We start from the raw sequence: 24,509 nt of genomic DNA on the forward strand, positions 1-24,509 counted from the left end.
TCTCACTAAAAAATGAGCTCTTATTTTACTCTGACCATCATAAAAGGTAGCAGTCACCAACAATTGAGTTCTGGATCTGTGATCTTTCAGTCTTTGAGGCAGTTTAGAAATTACAAAATTTTGGAAGTCACCTGGATATTAAAGAATATCAATATGAGCAGAAAACACTCTATTTGTGAGGTTGTGTAGAACTGGTGTTTTAGAGTTGTATTCCCTCTAGGATAGATGTGTAGTGGATAGATGACAAATAGATAACATGTTTTCTAGGGCTGCTGTAACAAACTACCACAGGCTGGGTGGCTTAGCAGAAATTTTCTCTCTCACAGTTCTGAAAAATCAAGAAGGCCAGAAGTCAAAAATCAAGCAGGGCTGGCCCCTTCTGGAAGCTAAGGGACCATTCCATCCATCTCCCCTCCCAGCCTCGTGTGGCACCTGAGGGTATGCAGCTTGCGTAATCCTGCCTGTCTTCACTTGCCTTCTTCCTTGTGCCTGTTTCAAGTATCTTTCTCTCTTATAAGGACACCAGTCCCTGGATGTAGGGCCCATCCTAAATTCAGGATGATCTAATCCAGGATGATCTAATCCCAAGATCCTTAAATCTGCAAAAACTCTTAAAAACTCTGGGGCACCACTGAGCCTCCAACTCTCTTATTTCGGTTCAGGTCATGACCTCGCGTTCGGGAGTTTGAGTCCTGGGTGGGGCTCTGCACTGGCAGCACGGAGCCTGCTTAGCATTCTCTCTCCTTGTGTGCCTGCCCCTCCCCACCTCACATGCACGTGCACTCTCCCCGTCTGTCTCAAATAAACTTAAAAAAAACAACAACAAAAAAACAGGGTCGGGGTGCCTGAGTGGTTCAGTCAGTTAAGTGTCCGACTGCAGCTCAGTTCATGAGTTTGAGCCCCACGTTGGGCTCTGTGCCGACAGTGCAGAGCCTGCTTGGAATTCTCTCTCCTTCTCTATCTGCCCCTCCGCCCTCACTCCTCTCTTTCAAAAATAAACTTTGAAAAGACCTATATATGGCCACCTTCACAGCTACAGGAGGTTAGGTCCTGGACATGCCTTTGCAGGGACATTTAAAAAAATTATTTTTAAGTATTTTCTGACTGCTAGCGAGGGAGGGGCAGAGAGAGGGGGAAAGAATCCCAAGCAGGCTCCACGTGGGGGGGGGAGGTGGAGAAGGAGGAGCTCAATTTTCTTGACTGTGAGACCATGACCTGAGCCCATATCAAGAGTCAGATGCTTAACTGACTGAGCCACCCAGGCACCCCTGCAGCAGGGACACTCTTAAACCCACCACATATTATGAAAAGGTTTGCTGGATAAGCAGTAAGTTGCTGGCCAATTCCTAAGAAATACAGATAGAAGTTGTTGCTAAGTACTAGTTTTGTGGTAAGAGAGAAAATGGCAGAAAAATAAACTCTATGTAAGAATAAATGAAAGCGCTGTTCCAAATTAACTTGGGAGGCCATATCAATTTCAATCACTCGTCTTTATTGATAAAATAGGCTCCTATGCAGTATACATTCTCAGACATAAGTAGAACCTTAAATTTAAAAAGAAAAAAGTATGGATGGAAAACTGTTGCTATATAACAAAGTAAATGTCTTTAAACACCAAGACCTTAAAATTATATCCAAGTAAGAAGACCAAGAATAAATTAACTTGTTTATAAAAATAATTAGTTATCAAGAAACATTTTAATAATAGAGCTGCCTCAATGAATTGCCTCAGACTTCATCTCAACTGTATAGTTTATTTTCGTTAATTCTGACTTGGGATAAAACTATATCAATGAATGTGCCACCAAATTAACAGATACTTTCCCCAAAACCAATAGAAAAGTTTAGAAATAACTGTCAGTTATAAAATATCAATTAAGGCCTCTGAGAAGTCTATTCAGTGTTTGGGCCATTAGCCCTTTTCAATCAGCCCCACTTACTTCAAACTTAAGATACAAAAATTACAAGTGAAAAGTAGTTTTGAATTTTACCAATATATGAAATTATACACAAAAGCTACCATGTGAATATTTAACAAATTACATACCCTAAAGTAGAATTTCCTATTGTGCTAATTTTAATACAAATTAGTATATTTAATCATATTTGACATTTTTCTTTTATCCTTCTATAATCCTGAAATAAGATTGAGATTTCAACTGATGTTAAAGTACATTTCTATTTCCAGTGGCTTTTAAAAATTTACATACTAGATAAAGATTTTGGAAAAAAATGAAACAAATACTTATAAATCCACAGATTTCCTCCCACCCACCCCCCTTTTGACTGATAGATTATAAGAAAAATCTTCCAGGTTACAAGGACCAGAAGATAGAGCTTATGAAGACATCCAGAAAACAAATTTTATTTTCAAATTGTAATTTACTTTCTGCATTTTTAAAGAAAGGGTTCAATGAGGCAGAGGAATTCCCAATTTACTTTGACACATACCTAGTTTGCTATTTCAAACATTTCAACTCTGTTATTAGCTTAAAGAACTACCTAATATCCTTAAAGATCAACCAGAGAAGAGAAATACCTCATCTTCATTATTAAGAACCAAAACTTAAATCTTTCAAAGGAGTAGTTTAACCTACTAATATGTCTCTTATAAGATCTTCTTTCTTAGAAAGTAATATTCTTTCTCTTTCATTCCTGAAATGTTATTTCATATACTTAAACAACTTATAGACAATTGTCAGTGGAGTATTTTAATTATGGTAAACTGGCTAAAATTAAATTAACTTTGTTTATTGGTGCATATGAAACATTCCTACACTCTTGCAAACTGAGTGTTCTTTGACCAAAATTTACAGTAATGGGAAGGTAGACAGGCAATCATTAAAGCTGAAGTCTCACGGTACATAAACTATTTGTTAACTCTGACACCAAAGAGGGAGAAGAAATAAAATTTAATATGACAGTCTTCCATTTACAAACTGTGGCAAGATGTATATTTTAAAATTTGGATAAATGCATGAATTCCCATTTATTGGGAATATTCATGTTTATCCAAGCATCATCCAGGGTTGTCAACAGTACTGCTGTTAGGTTCAGCAGTCACTCAGAAAATCTTTAGTTTCTTCACCAATTAACAAAGTTTCTAGTTTTTAATTATATTTTGGAATAAAATCTATGACCATTAATTCTGCATTTTTGCTAGCTTAAGAATGTCATTGCCAGTGCACTGTACACACTATAGAAAAAAATAAAGGGTGGCTTGAGATGGATTTTTCTGTTAATTCATTCACATCAGGCCAGTCCCAGTGACGATGTGGAGCTTTGCAAAAAGCTCACAGACTTACAGGCTCTTCAGCTCTTTCTCAGACTTAGGTCACTATTGGTCACTAATGCTGACAAAGATGAACTTTCAGACACATCATCTTTCCTAAGGTTCAGAAAGGATTCTCGAGTTATCTGGAGGATCTCTCTCAAGCCTTTGTTTTCTTGCTAAAAAAAAGGCAAACAAAAAGATGTAGTCACCAAAATAGCTACAAAAATACAAACGTATCTTAAGCCAAACATTAGAAGGTATGACAAAAAGTTTTATAATTGGCAGAAATAACTAAATGAACATACAAAGTTGACAACTTGAATCCAGAGAACACTTTTAAAGAGGGAGGAACTGTGCTCCTTTCCCACCAGTGCAAAGCCGCCTTATTTACGTGGCCGTAATTATAGATGGAACCTCAGAAACGGTCTCATTTCATAATCACAGTAAAGATGAAGAAAGGAATATCTAGATTTATACTGATATAAACTCAACAAAGCCTCTTGGTACTTTAGTACCTTAACTACTTTTCCATGTTAGCATGGAATGCAGGAAAGTCCATTTGGTTTGGTTTGTTTTCCTCACTGGAATTTGAAAGCAGTGGGGCTGGCTGAGCAGATTGTGAGATTTTTCAAGAAGGAAAGTTAAGCGGCCAAATTGAGCACTGATAAACAAATCTTTTTCTTCTAGATTAGTTACTGTAAGAAATTAGCAGACATTCAAAAGTGTCTATAATTCTCAATTTCAATGGTATAAAGCAAGGATCAGCAAACTACAGTCTGGCTCAAGGCCTGTTACTGTAAATTAAACTTCACTGGAACATAGGGAAGCTCAATATTTTTTGTGTGTGGCTGCTTTTGTGTTACAGTGACAGAGCTGAGCAGTTGTAACACAGAATCTCTGGTTTGCAGAGCCTAAAATATTTTCTATCTGGTCCTTTACTTAAAAAGTTTGCTTAGCCCTGTTTTAAGGAATGAGAGAACACTATGCTTAGAGACAGAAATCACTTTTGGCCCTCAATAACCAACATCCCCGCCATGATTTCAAAATGAAGCTTTTAAAAGTATAAGTCAATTCTACTGATTTAAATTATTCAACAGTAACTTCTGCTTTCACTACCACAAAATAAGACAGAAAAGCTTTTATATTCCACAGAAAAATACGAATGCCCAAAGAATAACTGTAGATTAAAATAATTTTCCCTGCATCACCATGATCTCCAATAAAGAAAAATTTTAAATTACTAAATTAAAAGGCACATTCACCTAATAATGGGAACACATAGGATCCAAAAATGTCAATTTGCTCAAATACTGCTGTAAGTTATACTGATCCTAGACTCTTGTATTACTGTTGAAATAGTTTTGCATTATATACCCATATAACCAATATGGGGAAGAAGGAGAACATTACCAGTTTAGGGTTAAGAAAGAGAACATTACCAGTTTTCCAGGGAAGTATATATTCATGTATTTAAATAGGACGGATTTTCTGGCATGAATCTTCGTATGGACAGTTTTCACCCACAACTGCAATTTAAAACTTACTTCAAGTTGAAATATTCGTTCCTGTTCCTTGCAACCCTGCTGCTCATCGATTTCAATGGCTTTCCTCATTACTGCTGCCATTTCTGTTATCTGATCAACATGTGCCTGTAATTCCTGAAAAAAAAAGACGGGAGTTGCAAATCAGTGAAATAACTTTGTTTTTATTTTTGGATCCTTTCCTTTTCTTTAAAAAAAAAAAAAAAAAAACTGCATTGCCACTTAACATGAATGTAATATTCTTACGTTGCCATTTAACATGAATGTAATATATCAAACACATATTTACAAGAAAGTTGACTATGAATGTGCTTTTGAAATCAGATTTCTGTTGGGATTATAAATCAGGATAAGCAGCACAATACAACTAAACCCACTAGCAAGAAGAGTACTCTTTCACATGCCTCTTACAAATGATCAATGACCTTTTCCTTTTTTGTAGCTACATCTACTACTAATCAAAGTAATGGGAAGGACAAAAATTGTTGACATATTGAATCTCTTTATCCCAAAGTCTTCCACAATTTATACATGTTTTATTTATTATCTGTGCCTAAAAACTGATCTCAATCCAGCCCAAAATTTTTCGAGGTTATAATCCTCCTTGAGAGCAGGAACTGTATCTTGTTTATATTTGCCCATGTTTGGCACATAACAGATAATAAAGTAAAATGAACATTAAGTCTGCTTTTAAGTATTAAAATATTAAATGGCCTTCTTTGCAAATTGTTCAAAATATCACAGATATAAAATAGATATCCACATTTGTTTGGTGCAGCACGTAAAAAAAAAAATTTTTTTCCAATCTTGTGCTATTCTTTTCTGCACACCGATAGTTCTGTGCCAGGCAACAGAAATACGAAATTATTAAGACATGTTCCCTGATTTCAAGGAGCTTCTAGTCAGGTGAAAGAGACAGACACAAGGTTTAAAAATTAACAGAAACTTAAGAATAATCATTTTTTAACAAACAGCTTCTTATAGACCATTGTTCACTGGCAGTTGAGGGTTACTTTGTTATATTAAGGACAAAACTTAAATATAAAAGCTAAAAGCTCCCCCAAAACCCTGTCTCTTAAATAGCCGTATATATCCTATTTATAAAAAGGATTTGAAGAGGACCCCCAAAACCTATAAAACTAGTAAACTGAAAGAAATATGGAGAACAAATAGTATCTTTAGCAAACCACACATGTAATATCTTGTAGCCAACAAAAATGCAGGTCCTAGTATTATTTTAATGGAGAAACCTATACAATGCTGGTATGCAGAAAGAAGGCAAAATAAAAAGACTAATCTACACTATCCAATATGATGCTATATAAATGTCCATTAAAATTAAACACCCTTTAAGAAGTTAACAATTCAGTCCCTCAACTGCATCAGTGACACTTTAAGTGCTCACTAGCCACGTGTGGCTGGTGGCTTCCATACTGAACAGCACAAAGAACATTTCCATCATTTCAGAAAGCACTATTGGACAGTCCTGGATTAGATTATGGTAGCAAGAATAGTGTCAAGACCAACATCTGTTATATTCTGAAATAGTTTTTTGAAAATGATTAAATCCCCTCCCCTCTGGAAAGGGAGCATGTTTAAAAGCAAGTACAGATAATTACAGCAGCAGATTGAGGATAATGAAAAAAATTCTGAACACCATCACTTTTTTCAGCTTATCATTTAGTGTCCTTTTACGTTAAAAGACGGTACAGGAAGCAAATAATTCTTTGCCTTTAAAATGGAAGAAAATGAGATTCCACTAATTTTTTTTAGGACAGTCTATTCTAATAAAATCATGAAAAAAAAATCCCAAGACTTTAAACAGAGTAGTAATTTCATAGGCCCAGTTCATGGATAGTTAACTTATTACAATAAAATTTTTAGGGAAGCATCATAGACCTTTTAATGAACACAAGAGGCTAAGACCTGTGCTTTCGAAACAGTTGCTAAAGGCAACAGGTATCAGTAACATAATCCTTGAACTGTCAGTGATATAATCCTTAAACTTTCTTGAAATGCTCATTTTTAACTTTTGTTTAGGTCTACTCAACACTGCTCAGTCAAGACCTGCCACAATTAAAACAAAGACAAGATAGTGTATGCTATTAAATCATATAAGACCGAAACAAAGGCATTTTTAAGTAACTGTGAACTGAAACCGAAGGACTACTAACCATCAGAAATCGAAATTAAAATAGTTGGAGCAAAATTTTTATGAAATTAGATTAAAATGACTGCCAAGAAAACGTGGTTCACAAAGAGGGTAACTGTTTAAAGATTACTAAAATTTCGCAGCAATAAAAAGAAAAGCTGGCTTGAACACCCTTTAAAGCCTGCAATTACCTAACAGGCTGTGTATGGTACAATACACATAGAAACAATGACAGATTTAAAGTTTCTACACTGAATATTTTTGCATGGCTGTCAAAAGCACAGCATTTCTTAAAGCAATTTCATTTATTTGTTGATTTGAACTGGCAGGAAAATTCAATGTAAAAGAACATTTTAAATGGACCTCCCCCCTTCCATCCACACCCCAAAAGTCGACTGTTTTATTTAGTGTACATTCTGATTTGCTTCCAAGTGCCTCCTCTCCAGTCCATGTTGAGATGCTTCAAAGATGTGTCGAGATGCATCAAGGAAGAATCCTTCGGAGCTGTTACGATGTACCATGTCAATCTGTAGTATAGAGTCATTATAATGTTAATACGGACATTATCCGTAATTTAAAAACTGATGAGTGTTAGTTCATGCGTGTTAGCCAATTGTTTGAAATGTTTGTTTTTTTAAGATTTCCAAAAAGGCATCTGTTAAAAAATAACGTAAAAATGAGCATTTGGATAAAAATGAGTTCTTCTCAAACCTTTTACGGATTTTTAAATCTGTGCTCAAAAACTTCTAAGTGAGGGAGAAATTCTGTGTCACGGTGGTCTCAAAATGGTCTCATGCCCAAATGCTGTTAATGTGTAACTCTGTTAACCTAAGTGTGTTTTAAATTTTTCAGTGTTTAGGCTTATCAGAGTGTCAGTACCTAAACACGTCCTGGAATCTTTCGTTTCTGCACCTTTATCACACCAGTGTCTCTGCTCACCCACTTCTGCTTGTTGACACTTCCTCTCCTCCCCCCCGCCCCCCCTCCTGCCAATAATTAATTCAAGGCTGGATTTGGATGGATTTTTCTTCCTTTCTTGACACCTTTCCAGATTCTCCTCATGAGAACTAATCTTACTACCACTAGTATTCCCATATTAAAAGATAGCTCTATTTTAGGATTCATCACAGCCTATCTTATATTCGATATTATGTTTGTATCTCTCTCCCTTTACACTGTGAGCTCCTATGGCAAAGTAATGGAACGTAATTATTCATCTTAGGATTAATAACTAAGCCAGTGCAAGTGTTAATAAATGTTTATTTAATTGAAGTGTCTCCTTTTTGGGAAAAATCAAAATCACAAACATTAATATGTATTAGTTAGAATTAACGACAAGTAACTGAACAGTCATTTTATGGAAGGTAAGGATCAGCACTTAGATGAATTCAATCTACACAGTAAAACAGGATGGTTTATAGCTATCTTAAGAAATGTTTAACTTTACTAATTAATAAAATTGCTCTAGTGAATGGTAAACTCTTATGTGTTTTAGAAAACATTTGCTTCTGGCAGAGTTGCTACCAGACAACTGAGAAACCTGCAGTATCTTATGCTAAACATGTTCTGGTCAGAGTATTCCCTTCATATCTTAAAAAATTTCTTAGGTTTTAAACATTAGGGTCTTTTGGAACTTCTTAAGATTATATTTATTTTACCAATAATTTAAGTCAATTTGTTTTCATACCTTTAAAAGAAACACTCAAGTTATGCATTTAAATTTAAATGTTTTTATAATGATCTCATTAACAACAGGTAAATATATATTCAAAAGATTGTCACTTAAACATCCAAGGTTATTTCCCTTTGGCTAGAAGATGGATAGTATAAATAGGTAACATTAAACCCTTATTTATTAATCTATTTTACTATTGACACAAGAGGTATCTATTACTAGTAGATAATGTAAAGTTATCTCTAATAATAAAGATAATAATAATATTATTAATAATGTAAAGTTATCCTACAAGGCTTTACTAGATATTTAATTTTAATAGAATAATTAATAATTAAAAAATACCTACAAGCACCAAGATGAAAGAATTATTTTAAGGACTCTAAAATGTGTTTCAATAATTAAGATGAAAACATGTCTTAAAACAGTATTTCTTAAATGTTAGTAATAACTAATAATAGTTAGCTCACCATTATCCAATACAGATAATAGCTAGAAATCACAATATTCTAATATTTTTATTTCACACCAGCAGTTAAAATTTAGTTTAAAATGTAAACAGGAAGGGATTACTCTACTTGTCTTTACAGTAGTTACTAACCAGCACAGGGACATACACAAAGGAAACGCACAGGGATGTCAATAAGTGAACTTGAGCAGAGGGAAAGACATGAATTTCTAACCAGTTCAGTTTTGTCTCTAAAAATGGTACTAACTCATCTGTGACTGGGGGGTGGGGGGAGCGCAACATTTTAAGATGTTGGTTCTTTTCCTCCCCAGTCACCCATAGTTTTTCCATCATAATCAGTATTATTTCTAATCTGGATGAATTAGCCTCACTCAGTAAACAGTCTGAAGAAAAATCTACCGTTAGCTGGTTTCAGATTTCTGAAACTGTTTTCAGCATTTCAACTGTTTTGCAACAAATGTCAACACAAATCTATTAAAAGCAGATGCCCTTATAGAATAATTTTGAATTGAATACACTTACCTTTACTTCCCCAATAAAATTTATTTTTGAAAATATGTTAAAGCTACTAGGGAGCAAAAGGAGTTAGGAGAGTAATCAAAGTAAATAACAATGAAAAAAATAAGGAAAAGCAGAAAATGTCAGAAAGATGAAGTATTAAAAATATCATGTTAGATACCTGTGATTTAACAACGAAAAAAAACCTCAACAGAAGTTAACCAATTTGTGCTTCTTTTCATTTCAAATTATGTTTATAGAATGGATTACCTTGGAGTGCTGCTCTTTTAACTTCGTTATTATACCTGGGTCATCTTTTTTGCTGGCCATTAGCAGTCTGAACATTTGCTCTCGATACTTGCTCATTATAAGTTCCAAGGCAGACTGATGTTCTTCCAGAGATGTGCGCAATTCTATCAAGAACAATAACAGTATATTTTACTCAAACCTGAGTTAAAGATGTACAAAATAGTCTCTTCCCCATTACATTTATCAAAAAGGCAAACTTTTTATAAAGAGGGTATTTTGGAAAGAAAACATGAAAAACTCTTGCCATAAAGAAATAAAGGATACCAATTGAGTCCTTTGATTTTTTAAATGACCATTTAAAACTAATTTTTATAGAATCATTTCAATAAACATTTACTGAATAACAATTAAGTACCAGATAATGCTGTATAGTAAGAATACCCATAAGGCCATGGAGCTCACAGTCTAGTTGAGAAAGCAAATACATAAATAATTATAATACAATGTATAAAGGACAGAACAGAGCTCTACCCAAATATATATGAGAAGTCTGTGAGGAAAAACTGGTGAAAGCTTCAAATTATTGAGATGAACTTGCATTCCTGGAGCTGAAAAATAAAGGAAAGGACACTGAACAGGGAGGCATGAAAGTGAATGCAGTGTTGAGGAATTAGTTCAGGATGGCAAGAAAAAAGGTTTCATGGAGAAGTATGGGGAAAAGATAGAAAAAAAGGCTTGGAGTTAATTTTGAAGGCCTGTGGATAAGGAAATAAGTACAGTGAAGGTTCTAAGGCAAAAGAATAGCACGATCAGATATATCTTTGAAAAATTAATCTGATGCCTGTGTTGAAGATAGACTGGAGGGGGAAAAGGGCCTGGAACTGGGGAGACCAATTAGGACAGTTCAGGAACGAGACTATGAACACCTAAGCAAGGGGCCAAACCAGTGGGACCACAGAGAAAGAAAGTTATTTCATAGGTAACAACAATGGTACAAACTGGATATTGAGGGTGAGAACCCAAGATGACTCCAAGCAAGGTAGACACTCAAACGTAGGAAAAGGCATAAAAACCAATACAGATGTTTCAGGCATACGGAGCAGAAATGAGATTAATAACAAAGTAAATTTAGTTGGCCATTTCTCCACTGGTTCCAAATTAATAGTCAAATTGTAAATTAAAGCTCTCTTTCTCCCTTTCAAAGTGTAGATTCTATGGTATGTGACTAATAGTTAACAAATAATAGTAAACAGTAACAAAAGAACATGTGCAAAAGAAATGAAAAAAAAATTTTAACTCCTTTATTTTCAAGGCATTTGATGAGTCACTTAGTAACTTAATTCATTATAACATTCCTGGTTCTAAGCTTTAGTTGTCAAACTCTTTTGTCTTTACAATCATAGGTTCACTGGAATGAAGTGATTATATATCTTACCTTTGTTCTCTTGTTGCAGTTCTCTGATTTGTCTGTTTTCTTGCTGGATTCCCATAACTAACGTGGACCGTGGCCGGTGCCTTGCAACTTCATTAAGTTCTTGAATTTCTTCCTGATACTAATGAAAAGATAAAAAAAGAAGGGAGAAAATATTTGAAAATATGTTTCTGAGATACATATCCGATAAGGGTTTAATATCCAGAATACTCTTAAAAGTCTCAACAATAAGAAAACCCAATTAAAATAGGGGCAAGTAAGATAAGTTCTGGGATCTAATGTATAGCATGGTGACTATAGTTAACAATATTATGTGGTTAGAAATTAGTAAGAGTAGATCTTAAGTGTTCTCATCACACACACATACATGGTAATTATGTGAGGTGATGGAGGTGTTAACTAACTTTACTGTAGTAATCATTTTGCAATATATGTGTATCAAATCATCTTGTACACCTTAGGCTTATACAATATTATATGTCAATTCTATTTCAATAAAGCTGGGGAAAAATGGGCAAGGGATCTGAAGAGACAGTTCTCTAAAGAAGGTATACAAATGGCCAATAAGCACATAAAAAGATGCTTAATATTACTAGTCATTAGAGAAGTGCAATTCAATAGAATAGTGAGATATGACTTCACAACCACTAGGATGATCTTAATCAAAAAGTCAAATATCAAGTGTTAGAATGTGGAGAAACTATATTGTTGACATGTAAAATGGTATAGCTGCTTTGGAAAATAGTCTGGCAGATCCTCAAAAAGTTAAACACAGAGCTATTATATGACCCATCCATTCTACCCCCATAACTAGAAATGTATGTCTATACAGAAGCTTAGACACAAATATCCACAGCAGTTTTATAATAGCCCCAAACAGAAACAATCCAAATGTCCATCAACTGATGGACAGACACACACACTGTATCCTTGTATGTTGGAATATAATTCAGCAATAAAAAGGAAAACTGATATATGCCACAACATGAACCTCAAAAACATTAAAAAAGCAGTCACAAAAGCCACATATTATTGAACAACATTTATATGAAATGTCCCAAAGAGACAAATCCATAGGGATAGAAAGATTAGTTGCCAGGGGCAGAGAGAAGGGAAAGCTAAGGGAGTAGTTGCTAACAGAGGTGGGTTTGGGGGGATGACGGGAAGTTCTGGAATTAGACATTGATCACGGTAGCACAACCTGTGAATGTACCAAAATCCAATGAACTATACCTTTCAATAGGGTACATTTTACAGGTATTGTGAATTTATCTCAATAATAGTAAAAGAACATGTGCAAAAGAAATGGAAAAAAAATTTTTAATGTGAATCTAACTTTAAAATTGTACTCCTTTATATTCAAGGCATTTTATTTAAAAAAATTTTTTTAAGTTTATTTATTTGGAGAGACAGTGTGAGTTGGGGAGGGGCTGAGAGGGAGAGGGAGACAGAATCCCAAACAGGCTCTGCACTGTCACTGCAGAGCCCCCTGTGGGGCTCAAACTCACAAAACCAGGAGATCATGACCTGAGACGAAACCAAGAGTTGGACACTTGACTGACTGAGCCACCCAGGGGCCCCTATATTCAAGACATTTTAATGTTCCATTTAGTAATGTATTCATTATAATATTCCTGGTTCTTTTTTTTTTTTTTTTTTTTTTTATTTCTAGGAGAGAGAGAGAGAGAGAGAGCGTGAGCAGGGGAGGGTCAGAGAGAGAGGGAGTCACAGACTGAAACAGGCTCCAGGCTCCGAGCTGGCAGTCAGCACAGAGCCCCACGCGGGGCTCGAACCCACGAACCGCGAGATCGTGACCTAAGCGAAAGTCAGACGCTTAACTGACTAAGCCACCCAGGTGCCCCTAACATTCCTGGTTCTTAACTTTAGTTGTCAAACTGTTGTTTTTAGCACAACACCAGATATGTTTACTGGAATGCAGGAGTCAAGCTGGATAGTTAGGGAGACAAGTAATCTGTTTAGGGTGACAAAACAAGTAAATTTGCTCCATTATTTCCAGTAGCTTTGTCAGAAGCATCATCCCAGGATTGCTTCATTTTACAAAATGGAGGAGTTTCACAAGAGTAGGCTATGAATAGATAATTTCCCTGATTTCCATCATAATATCAGAGATTTCGTAATTCTCTTAGAGTTGAAAATTTTTATCATAAGAAGGCTTAAAATGGTAGCTAAACTCCATGGACCACTGGAAAACTCTTACGTGCAAGTTCTTATATAAAAGAATAATAAGAAGTGAAGCCCTTTTCATTTCTTTTATTGGTAGCATTAAATGGACAATAATGCAGGAAGTACAAATTCAACAACTGCCTAATGTATAAACCAGATACTGCCTTACATCATTTTCAAAAACTACTTTATTACTAAATAGCATCACCTAAGCACTTTTACAGAGAAAAACGTGAACATTTCTACATTATAAAAATATGAGACAGAGCACAATATGTGCACTATTAGTAAAAGATATTATTTGGTCTTTGTCAAATATATCTGAACCCAATATATTCATATATTTTCTAAACTCCAATATGCAACTCTGTCAGAAAAACAAGTGATCAAATCTAGTTTTTAGAATATACATGCATATATATGTCACCTGGATGTGACAAAGTTATATGATAATCTAAAGTAAAATTAAAACATAGAAGTCAAGCTACTTTTAAATTCTACAGAACATTAAAAAAATACTTAAATACTAATTAAGCAGAAGTTTATGATTCAAGAAATACATAAACAGCAGTCTATGACTGCCTTTTAAAAAATGGAATCAACAAGAAAGAAGAAAGATCAAACCTGCTTCATTGCTTCTACCCGCTTGTTGAGTGCCGTGGTTTGCTCTATCAGAGATTCTGCTGCATCATCATGATCTCTCAGTCTTTCAACAAGAGCTTTAGCATCAGCGAGTGCCTTCTCAATCGTGCAACTCATTTCTAAAGGAATACCTATAAAATTAAAATTAAGATTCAAAACAAAGCCAGCATGCTATTTTATTATTTTAGGTTCATGTTAACATAGATGTGTTTCTTAAGCTACATTTGTTATAGGATTGTTTACAGGGAGAAAAGACATCTAAGAACCTCTTGTGGTTTTGCTTCTGTTAGGATGGCATAAACTTGAAAGTGATTTTATAACAGTAAAAAAAATTAGAGCATGAAGAAATGATTTGCAGACATAATCAGAATGTATTTAAAACACCCTGAATCTACGGTGGGGAAAAGAAGTAGAAATCAAGTGAATACATTTTTTATTGTATACAAATTGTGCTTTTTGGGGCACCTGGCTGGCTCAGTCAGTAAAGCATGTGACTCTTAATCTTGGGGTTTTGAGTCCAGTGTTTGGGTGTAGAGAGCACGTAAAAATAAAATCTTTAATTAAAAAAGATGTACTCTTCCTGAGGGCACTCTTCTCTTGTTATTTGTGAAAAAGACTATTTTATTCTGTGGTTCATGACTGTCAGTCACTAACTAGATCCTTCCTAGCCTCTGCTTAGTTAGGTGACCTGAGACACCATTCATAACACACACTGACCAGCCAAAGTGGTCTCTACGTGTCGTGCTGTGTCAAAGTGTCTTTCTTTTGGACACTACTTCTTATAGGAACTATTAGAATCCTAACTCTTGCACTTTCCTTAGTAAATGGTTAAAAAAATATTAGAGTACCAGCCATTATCAGAAATTTTTGATATGTTAAAAATCACATTTGGGGTGCCTGGGTGGCTCAGTCAGTTAAAAGCATCTGACTTTGGCTTAGGTAATGATCTCATGGTTCATGGGTTGGATCGAGCCCTGCGTCGGGCTCTGCTTCAGATTCTGTGTCTCCCTCTCTCTGACCCTCCCCTGCTCGCTCTCTGTCTCTCAAAATAAAATAAAGACATAAAACAATTTTTTTAAATCGTATTGATTTGTTAAATCAATTTGATATACTAAAATTAAGTATTTAAGGAGTTCAAAATACTAGGAGACAAAATATGAAATACTCAATAGTTAGCTTCATCATTTGGTATGCAGAGACCGCAAAACAAATCCTGACTTTAAACTAATCTCTCTCAAAAATGTAAACCTTCTGAAACTTACCATCTTTTTTTTTTAAGTTTATTTATTTTGAGAGAGAGAGACCGACCATGAACTGCAGATGGGCAGACAGAAGAAGAGAAAAAATCCCAGGCAGGCTCTGTGCTATTAGCACGGAGCTTGATCTCACAGTTCGTGAGATCATGACCTGCCCTGAAATCAAGAGTTGGATGCTTAACCGACTGAGCTACCCAGGTGCCCTTGAAAATTACTGTCTTTGAATTTTTCTCTTTATACTAGTTTTAGCTTACCTTATATGAGCCATTCTTTCTTCAGGGTTTTCTCAAAAAGTTAAATCACACTGTAAAATTACTAGGCCGGAAGCCAGGTCTATAAATTAAAATTCTCGTACGGATCCCAGTTAAGGGCTATAATTAAGGATTTCATCAACTTTAGGAAGAGAGAATTTGCTACAGAATGTGACTGTTAGATTCTACTGTACTAGTTCAAACCTGAATAAGAGGATTTCAACAGAACAAATCAAAAGGTAAACCTGCCAATTTAGAAAATCTTCAATATGTGACTAGACATTTCCAGAGAGCTTTCAAAATTAAACAAGCTGGAAATGAATACAATTTCTGGCTCCTGAGATAAAACTACCAAAAGATTTGTCTTCTAAGATTTGAGAGGTTTAGAAAAAGGTACTTGAAAAAATGATAAGCAAAAAGGTCATTAGTTACCAACGTCCCATACTAGCTAAAACACAAAAGGACAACTATCCAATATTAGGGCGTCTAACAATGCCCTAAACTTCCAAACAGAATTACCTAACACTACAGATGGGTAATAATACAGATTTCTTATTCACATGTGACTCACCATATCTCCCATTAACCCCACTACTATGAAACACCAGATCCTTCAGAGTAAAAGCTCTGAGTTATTTAATGCCCCCTTACCAATAAAACCCACAAAAACAAACAGAGCAATACAAATAGGGAGGGAGAAGAGGGGACAAATTGACTTATAATGAGTAAAAAAAAAAAAATTAAAAACAGAACACATTATTTGTCGTATAGCAAACATAACTGGTTATAACAAACGGTCAAAGGAAATTAAAAAAAAAAAACAAATTTGAAAGTCTGGAGAAAACTGTAAAAGACTTTAGAGACATAAAGTTTATCTTGGCTGAATAGTACAACTCAAGTACTAAGCATCTCTAACAATTCCAGGTTGCAACCTATAAAAAAAATTATTGGGACCACTATTAGAGGAATACTTTATGCTGTGTAACACAACACCTACAAATATAATACACAGGATCTGTTTCCAAATAGAATGCACTAAGGCTGCTACATAAAATCAGATGATAGGTCACCTAGACATGAAAATAGTTACACTGTGTATAATTCAGAAAGTTGCACCACCCTGCAAAAAAAGGGTAAAAGAAAAAAAAACCCAAAAAGCTATGCTCCTTAGATTCCTCTAAGCAAAAGAATCCATAGACATTGATTAACTGGAACAGAGCCCTGACTCTAGATGGAGTCTTCCTAGGTAAATCATAAATCTTTCTTTTTAAAATATGAAAATGTTATGCTGTGTTCTGGGGATATTAACTTCAAAACACGGAACCAAGGAGTCACTGCCTATTATGTCCTGCGCCTTATTTGAGAAGCTAAAACATCCTCCTTCCCTCAGAGCAATCCCAAGCATTTTCTGAACTTGTACTAGGTCTTCAAACCTCATGTTGCCATGTCACAGATCCCTATGGTAAAGGAAACTAGTCTACATTTTCTACAGTTGAATTATCATGAAATACTGTTACTTTCTTCTTTTCATATTACCATCCACTGGTGATGCACTTACTCCAACTACACTTACTGCAAGAATGGTTCATGACCGTGTTTCTATAATTCACGAAGTGCCTAAGCCCAAACAAAACTTTTGAATTCTCTAGGACCAAATCTTGACTTCACCGCTTGTTAATGGGCTTTATATTAAACACAAAAAGTGACAATACCAGGCTTGATATACAATAGATACTTCAGTCATTCTGCTAAAATTCAGTTTCTTACCAGAAGCCAAACTGGTCAAATGACTTAACTGTGGCTAAGATACAACAACTTGCTAAAAAAGAAAAAAAAAAAAAGTAAATTTACATACTAATAGCTGGATCATGTTTGGAATAATTTTCTTGAAATGCTACAAAAAAAAAAGTTCCTCAGATATCTGTTAATAAACAATGCATACACGGACTATTTGATAGCTTGACACTACCTAATAGACATACACAATAAAAATAATACTATACAAGCTAACATGCTATGTATGTATTAGTATACATAGCATTATAAGTACGGAACTACTTTAAAGTATGCTATAAACAAAGTTCTCTGACTACAAGTCCTTATGCAGGGCCTCAGATAAAACAATAAAATCAAATCTATGGAGAAGTTCAAAGATTCCATCATAGACACACAAAATCTGGTCTAATTCCAAAAAGAGACATGGAATGATCAAATTGTAACATTCATAAAGATAAGAGCTGCCACAATCAGAATGGTGACTTGATGGCACCTGATGAAACCTCAAATGGACCCTAGGAACTCCATGAAGCATCTCATTCCAATAGGAAAAAAAAAATTGGCCACAATATTCAAAACACTGATGAGAAAACTTTTTGTATAGCATAAGATATGGCCCAGTGCGTGCTTTATTTGTAGATAAATCTGGAAAATTTTCATTATTTTTTTCTTTATAAAATTTTTAAGGTTTATTTACTTTTAGGAGAGAAAGACAGAGAGAGTGGGAAAGGGGCAGCAAGAGAGGGAGAGAGAATCCTAAGCAGGTTCTGCACTGTCAGCATGGAGCCTGATGTGGGGCTTGAACTCACAAAGCATGAGATCATGACCTGAGCCGAAATCAATGGTTGGACACTTAACTGACTGAGCCACCCAGGCACCCCCGGAAAAATTTTAAAGATGAAGTGAGAACTAAAACCATTCCTAAAGCATTTTAATGTCTCCCAGTAGATTTTATAGGGTTGTCTCTCTATCCTCTAGGAATATGTAACATTCTTTAATATACCAGAATATTTATTTTATGAAATGGATTGAAAAGTCCCATGTTGAAAAGCCATAATATTCACAGTAGTTAAAATACTATTATAGTTTGTATTTCCTACCAACTACATTCTAACTTATAACCAAGTAATATAGAAACAAAAGCAAATAGTAACATAGAAACATATTTAACTGGAACAGTTACTTATGAATTTAAATTATGCAACACAGTGTCTTTTCCTCAGAAATCTTCCTGTCTTCATTCCCAGACCTCAGGAAAACTCAAAGAGAATAAACCCAAGTAGGTCTAAGCTCAGACACATCATAATCAAATTTCTGAAATTTCAAGAAAAATTCTTGAGAACAGTTAAGAGACAAATGATACTCATAAAGAACCCACAATTTGAAGGATTATTGATCTTTCATCAGAATCAGGATGGCCAGACACCAAAATGATTGAAACTGAAAATAGAACACTTAAGACACAGAAAGAACTGTCATCCCAGAATTCTATAGCCAGCAAAAATACCCTTCTTACATGAGGGTGAAATAAAAAATCATTCTCAGAAGAAAAACAGAATTAATTTCTAATAGATTTGTTCTAAAGGAAATTCTTCAGAGAGAAGCAAAATGGTATCAGAAGGCAACGAAAGCATCAGGAAATAAGGGAGAGTAACAGAAATAGGCAAATATAGCAAACTATTTCTGAGTGTTTTAAAATGTCTTATGTTTGAAAACAAGAACTATAACTTTTGTCTGATAGAATTTTCAACTTATGTAGATATAATATGTAACTATGACATAAAGGTGGAAGGGCAAATGGACCTATAAAGTGAAAAGGTTTCAACATGTCACTTGAAGTTATTAAATGTTGGGGCACTTGGGTGGCTCAGTTGGTTAATCAACCAACTCTTTTGATTTCGGCTCAGGTCACAATCTCAAGGTTCATGGGATCGAGCCCCACACTGGGCTCTACATTGACAACGTGGGGCCTGCTCGGGATTCTCTCTGCCCCTCCCCAGCATGCAAGCACACTAGCTCTCTCTGTCTCTCAAAAAAGAACTTAAAAAAATTATTGAATGTCAACTGTAAGTAAAATAGTTTTATATACATATATATATATGACTAATAATATATATAATATATAAAATTCCTAGAGAAACCTCTTAAAAAACTTAAGCAATAATAGTCAAAATCACAACAGATGAATTAAAATAAAGTAACAAAATTTTGAAGGAACAAAATAAATTATAAGATACTGGACCTAAATCCAAACATATTTATAATGATGCTACATGTAGATGTTCTAATGACACTAATTAAAAGATATTATCAGAATGAATTAAAAAACAGGACCCAGGATGGGGGACTAAGATGGTGGAGGAGGAGGATTTCAGCTCACCCTGTCCCATGAGCACACCATGAGTCACATCTGTACAACTAACTCTAAAAACAACCCAAAGACTGGCAGAATACGCCTTCCAGAGTTAATGGTAACGATGAGGCCACAGTAGAAAGGATAGGAGAGGTAGAGACTGGTTGGGAACCAAACCCCTGACAAAACACAAATGGGAGGGCACCACAAGCGTGGAAGAATATCTGACCCCATCCCAGGCACTTCAGACCCTGGGGACATGTGCTGTGAAGATGGGGAAGAAAATCCCCATTAACATCTGGCTATGAGACCCAATGGGGCTTTACTTCCGGAGCTTTTAAAATCAGAAGAGCTTAACTCTGGGGATTTTAAAAATCAGTTGGCTTAACAGAAGAGGTGGAGGACAATAAGAAACTGGTCCCTGCTCTTAAAGAGCCAGCATAACAGTTAATTCAGGCATAGAAGCAACAGTTTGAAAAGTGCCTGGGGTACATGTGAAGGAGATTTATTTACTAATCTCTGAACATGTGCTGAAGGAGCAGGAATCTTTGGAGATTTCTCCAAGAAAAAAAGTGACGGTGGGGGCCATTTCTCTTCCGTCCCCTAGCCTACATAGCCAGACACCTGCAGGACCCAGCACTAGCACTCTCCGCACTGGCTAGCACTGCACGCCCCGCCCCCACGTTCCCTGCCAACTGCCTGTTCCACCCACCCATCCTGGCACACGTCCCTCTAAAGAGGCTCCCACTCCTCCATATCATGCAAGCAGCCCTGGCAGGAATGGTGCCGTTCCAAAGAAAACTCTGCACTGCGGAGGGGAAGACAGTCTCACATACCAGCTTGCCCACGGTTCCAGAGCCGGGTCTTTTAGCAGGCTGTACACGAAGAGTGCTCTGCAGCCGCAGCCAGAGGCGGAACACAGACACCTAGTCTTGACTGCTGGCCCTGGGCCCCAACTGAAGCTTCTGTGTTCTGCAGTGAGAAAGCCCTGCCTTTTGATGGACCAACATAGAGGCAAATTGCAGACAGCTAGCCTGACTGCTGACCCTGCCACCCAGGAGCCAACTGGGGCCTCACACAGGCTCCTCAACTCAGGGACTAAACCCTGCCCAGTGCGCCCACAGTAGGCTAAGCAGGTTACTGGGCTGAAGGCAAACATGGCTCAGCCTCCACAGGAGGGCACATCCAGCCCACATAGGATGCTGCTGAAGTACCTGATTCTGGTGACCTGGGGGCATTATACCGTAGGGCACCACAGGACCTCTTGGATACAAGGTCACTACTTTCAAGACAAGAGGGTGTAGCTGACCTAATACAGAGAAACGATCATGGAGAGTTAGACAAAAATGAGGAGTCTTTCATCTGAGTCTCAAATGAAAGAACAGGACAAAATCACAGCAAAAGAGCTAAATGAAACTGAGATAAGCAATATGCCGGATAAAGAATTCAAAGTAACGGTCATGAAGATACTCACTGGACTTACGAAAGAGTGAATGAATTCATGAGAACTTTAACAAAGAGACGAAGAACCAGCAAGAGATAAATAATTCAATAAGAGAAACAAAAAAACACACTCGAGGTAATCAAAGAGGATTAGGGGATGTGGAAGAATGGATCAGCAATCTGGAAGACAGAGTAATGGAAAGCAAGGTGAACGTCACAAAGAAAAAATAACAAAAAAATGAGGATAGGTTAAGGGAATGCAGTGACACCATCAAGCATAATAACCTTTGCAATACAGAGATCCCAGAAGGAAAAAAGAAAAAGGGACCAAAAAACCTATCTGAAGAACTAATAGCTGAAAACTTCCCTAATCTGGGGAAGGAAACAGACTTGCAAATCCAGGAAGCACCGAGAGCCCCCAATAAGATTAGCTCAAGGAGGTCCACACAGACATGTAATGATTAAAATGGCTAAAAGTAATGATAAAGAATTTTAAAAACAGCAAGGGAAAAGAAAGCAGTTACATAAAAGGGAAACCCTTCAAGACAATCAGCTGATTTTTCAGCAGAAACTTTGCAGGTCAGAGGGTATATGCATGATATATTCAAAGGCTGAAAGGAAAAAAACTTGCAAACAAGTTTACTCCACTCAGTAAAGTATCTTTAGAAAGAGTTAGTAAAGTTAGCTTCAGAATAGAAAAGTAATCTTCAAAATAGAAAGAGAGGTAAAGTTTCCCAGACAAACAGAAGTTCAAGGAATTCACTGCTACCAAACCAGCTTTATAAGGTATGCTAAAGGGAATTCTGAGTGGAAGAGAAGGCCCTAATGAGAAATAAGAAAATTATGAAAGGAAATTATTTTACAGGTAAAAACAAACATATAATAAAGGTAGTAGATAAATCACTTATAAAACAAGTATGGAGGGGGGCGCCTGGGTGGCTTAGTCGGTTAAGCGTCCGACTTTCGCTTAGGTCATGATCTCGCGGTTTATGGGTTCGAGCCCCGCGTCGGGCTCTGTGCTGATTGCCAGCTCAGAGCCTGGATTCTGTTTCAGTCCATGACTCCCTCTCTCTCTGACCCTCCCCTGCTCACGCTGTGTCTCTCTCTCTTTCTCTCCTAGAAATAAATAAAACATTTAAAAAAAAAAAAACAAAAAAACAAGTATGAAGGTTAAAATACAGTAATAGTAATAAAATCAGTTATGTCTACAAAAATCCAAAGATACACAAATATAAAAAGATGTAAAATATGAAATCATATACATAAAACGTGATAGGGAAGTAACAATTTAGTGCTTTTAAGTGTGTTTAAACTTAAGTGACTATCAACTTACAATGGACTGCTATACATGTAAATTTTCTATGTGAACCTAATGGTAACCACAAATCAGAAACCTATTAATACATGCACACAAAAAAAGAGAAAAGAATCTAAATATAACACCAAAGAAAGCCATCAAGCCACAAGGGATGAGAGCAACAGACAAAGAAAGGAACAGAGAATAACTACAAAAATAACTAAAAAGCAATTAACAAAATGACAATAAGTACATACCTATCAATAATTACTTTAAATGTAAATAAGCTACTCCAATAAAAGAAAAAAGGTGTAACTTAATGGATAAAGAAACAAGACCCATCTAAATGCTGCCTACAAAAGACTTACTTCAGACCTAAAGACATACAGACTCAAAGTGCTGGAAAAATATACCATGCAAACAGAAGCCAAAAAATAAGCCAGGGTGGGGAACTTGGGTGGCTCAGTTAGTTAGGCATTTGACTTCAGCTCAGGTCATGGTCTCAGTTTGTGAGTTTGAGCCCCACATGGAGCTCTCTGCTGTCAGTGCAGAACCGGCTTTAGATCCTCAGTCTCCTTCTCTCTCTCTCTCTCTCTCTCTCTCTCTCTGTCCCTCTCTCACTTGTACTCTCTCAAAAATAACACTGGGGAAAAAAAAAAAGCAAGTCAGGGTGGCAATACTTATATCAGACAAAATTTTTTTTAAAGATTTTATTTTTAAGTAATCTCTACACCCAACATGGGGCTCAAACTTACAACCTTGAGATCAAGAGTCTCATGCTCTACTAAGACAGCCAGGCATCCCAGACAAAATAGATATTAAAGCATAGATTGTAGTAAGAGACAAAGAAAAGCACTACATAATAAAGGGATCAAGCCATCAAGAGGATATAACAACTGTAAATATCTCCACATCCAACACAGGAGTACCCAAATACATAAAGCAATTATTAACAAACATAAAGGGAGGAATGGACAGCAATACAATAGTAGGGGACTTTAACATCCAACCTATATCAACTGATAAATCATCTAGACAGAAATCAACAAGGAAACAACGGCTTTGCATGACATATTAGACCAGACAAACCTAACAGATATATACAGAACACTGTAATCCCAAACAGCAGAATACACATTCTTTTCAAGTGCACATGAAACATACTCCAGTACAGATCATATATTAAGCAATAAAACAAGTCTCAATAAGTTTAAGAAGACTGAAAATCATATCAAACATCTTTTCCAACCACAAATGTGTATGAAACTAGAAAAAAAACTGGAAACGTCACAAATACATGGAGGCTAAATAACATGCTACTAATGATTGGGTCAACCAAGAAATCAAAGAGGAAATCAAAAAATACATGGAGACAAATGAAAATGAAAACACAATGGTTCAAAATATTTGGGATGCAGCAAAAGTGTTTTAAGAGGGAAATTTTTTCTGATATAGCTCTACCATAAGAAACAAGAAAAATCTCAAACAACCTGACTTTACGTCTTAAAGAGCTAGAAAAGAACAAACTAGCAGAGGCCCAAAGCTAGTAGAAGGAAGAAAATAATAAAGATTAGAGCAGAAATAAATGAAATCAATGCTTTAAAAAAAAAAAAAAAAGAGAGAGAGAGAGAAGATCAAGGAAACCAGGAACTGGTTCTTTGAAAAGATCAACAAAACTGATAAATCTCTGGCTAGACACATCAAGAAAAAAGACTCAAAAAAAATCAGAAATGAGGAGAAACAACAACCAACACCATAGAAATACAAAAAATTGTAAGAGAAAATTATGAAAGATCATATACCAACAAACTGGACAACCTGGAAGAAATGCATAAATTCTTAGAAACATAAAATTATCTGAAACTAAACCAGGAAGAAATAGAAAATCTGAACACACTAATTACTAGTAATTAAATTGAATCAGTAATCAAAAAACTCCCAACAAACAAAAGTCCAGAACTTTTGACTCCACAGGTGAATTCCAGCAAACATTTAGAGTTAATACCTATTCTTCTTA

At 35.8% G+C, this 24,509-nt stretch overlaps 1 protein-coding gene across 3 annotated transcripts in view; it reads right to left on the minus strand.

Annotated features, from left to right (window-relative positions):
• Nucleotides 1–1,471: 1,471 nt before the first annotated feature.
• The window catches only part of FGFR1OP2 (FGFR1 oncogene partner 2), a 34,802-nt gene continuing 11,764 nt past the window's right edge, over nt 1,472–24,509 (minus strand). For 2 of the 3 annotated variants that reach the window (XM_039240797.1, XM_039240796.1), the window contains exons 2-7: nt 14,099–14,247; nt 11,294–11,411; nt 9,880–10,022; nt 7,381–7,494; nt 4,819–4,932; nt 1,472–3,450 (exon numbers count right to left, since the gene is read on the minus strand). In XM_039240797.1, the coding sequence (XP_039096728.1) occupies nt 3,313–3,450; nt 4,819–4,932; nt 7,381–7,494; nt 9,880–10,022; nt 11,294–11,411; nt 14,099–14,233 (762 nt within the window). In that variant the 5' untranslated portion in view covers nt 14,234–14,247 and the 3' untranslated portion in view covers nt 1,472–3,312. The remainder of the gene's footprint in view (nt 3,451–4,818; nt 4,933–7,380; nt 7,495–9,879; nt 10,023–11,293; nt 11,412–14,098; nt 14,248–24,509) is intronic. The other variant, XM_039240798.1, reaches the window with a different exon arrangement.

This window comes from Hyaena hyaena, unplaced genomic scaffold, assembly GCF_003009895.1.
Source record: "Hyaena hyaena isolate Hyena2069 unplaced genomic scaffold, ASM300989v1 scaffold_182, whole genome shotgun sequence".
NCBI lineage: Eukaryota > Metazoa > Chordata > Mammalia > Carnivora > Hyaenidae > Hyaena > Hyaena hyaena.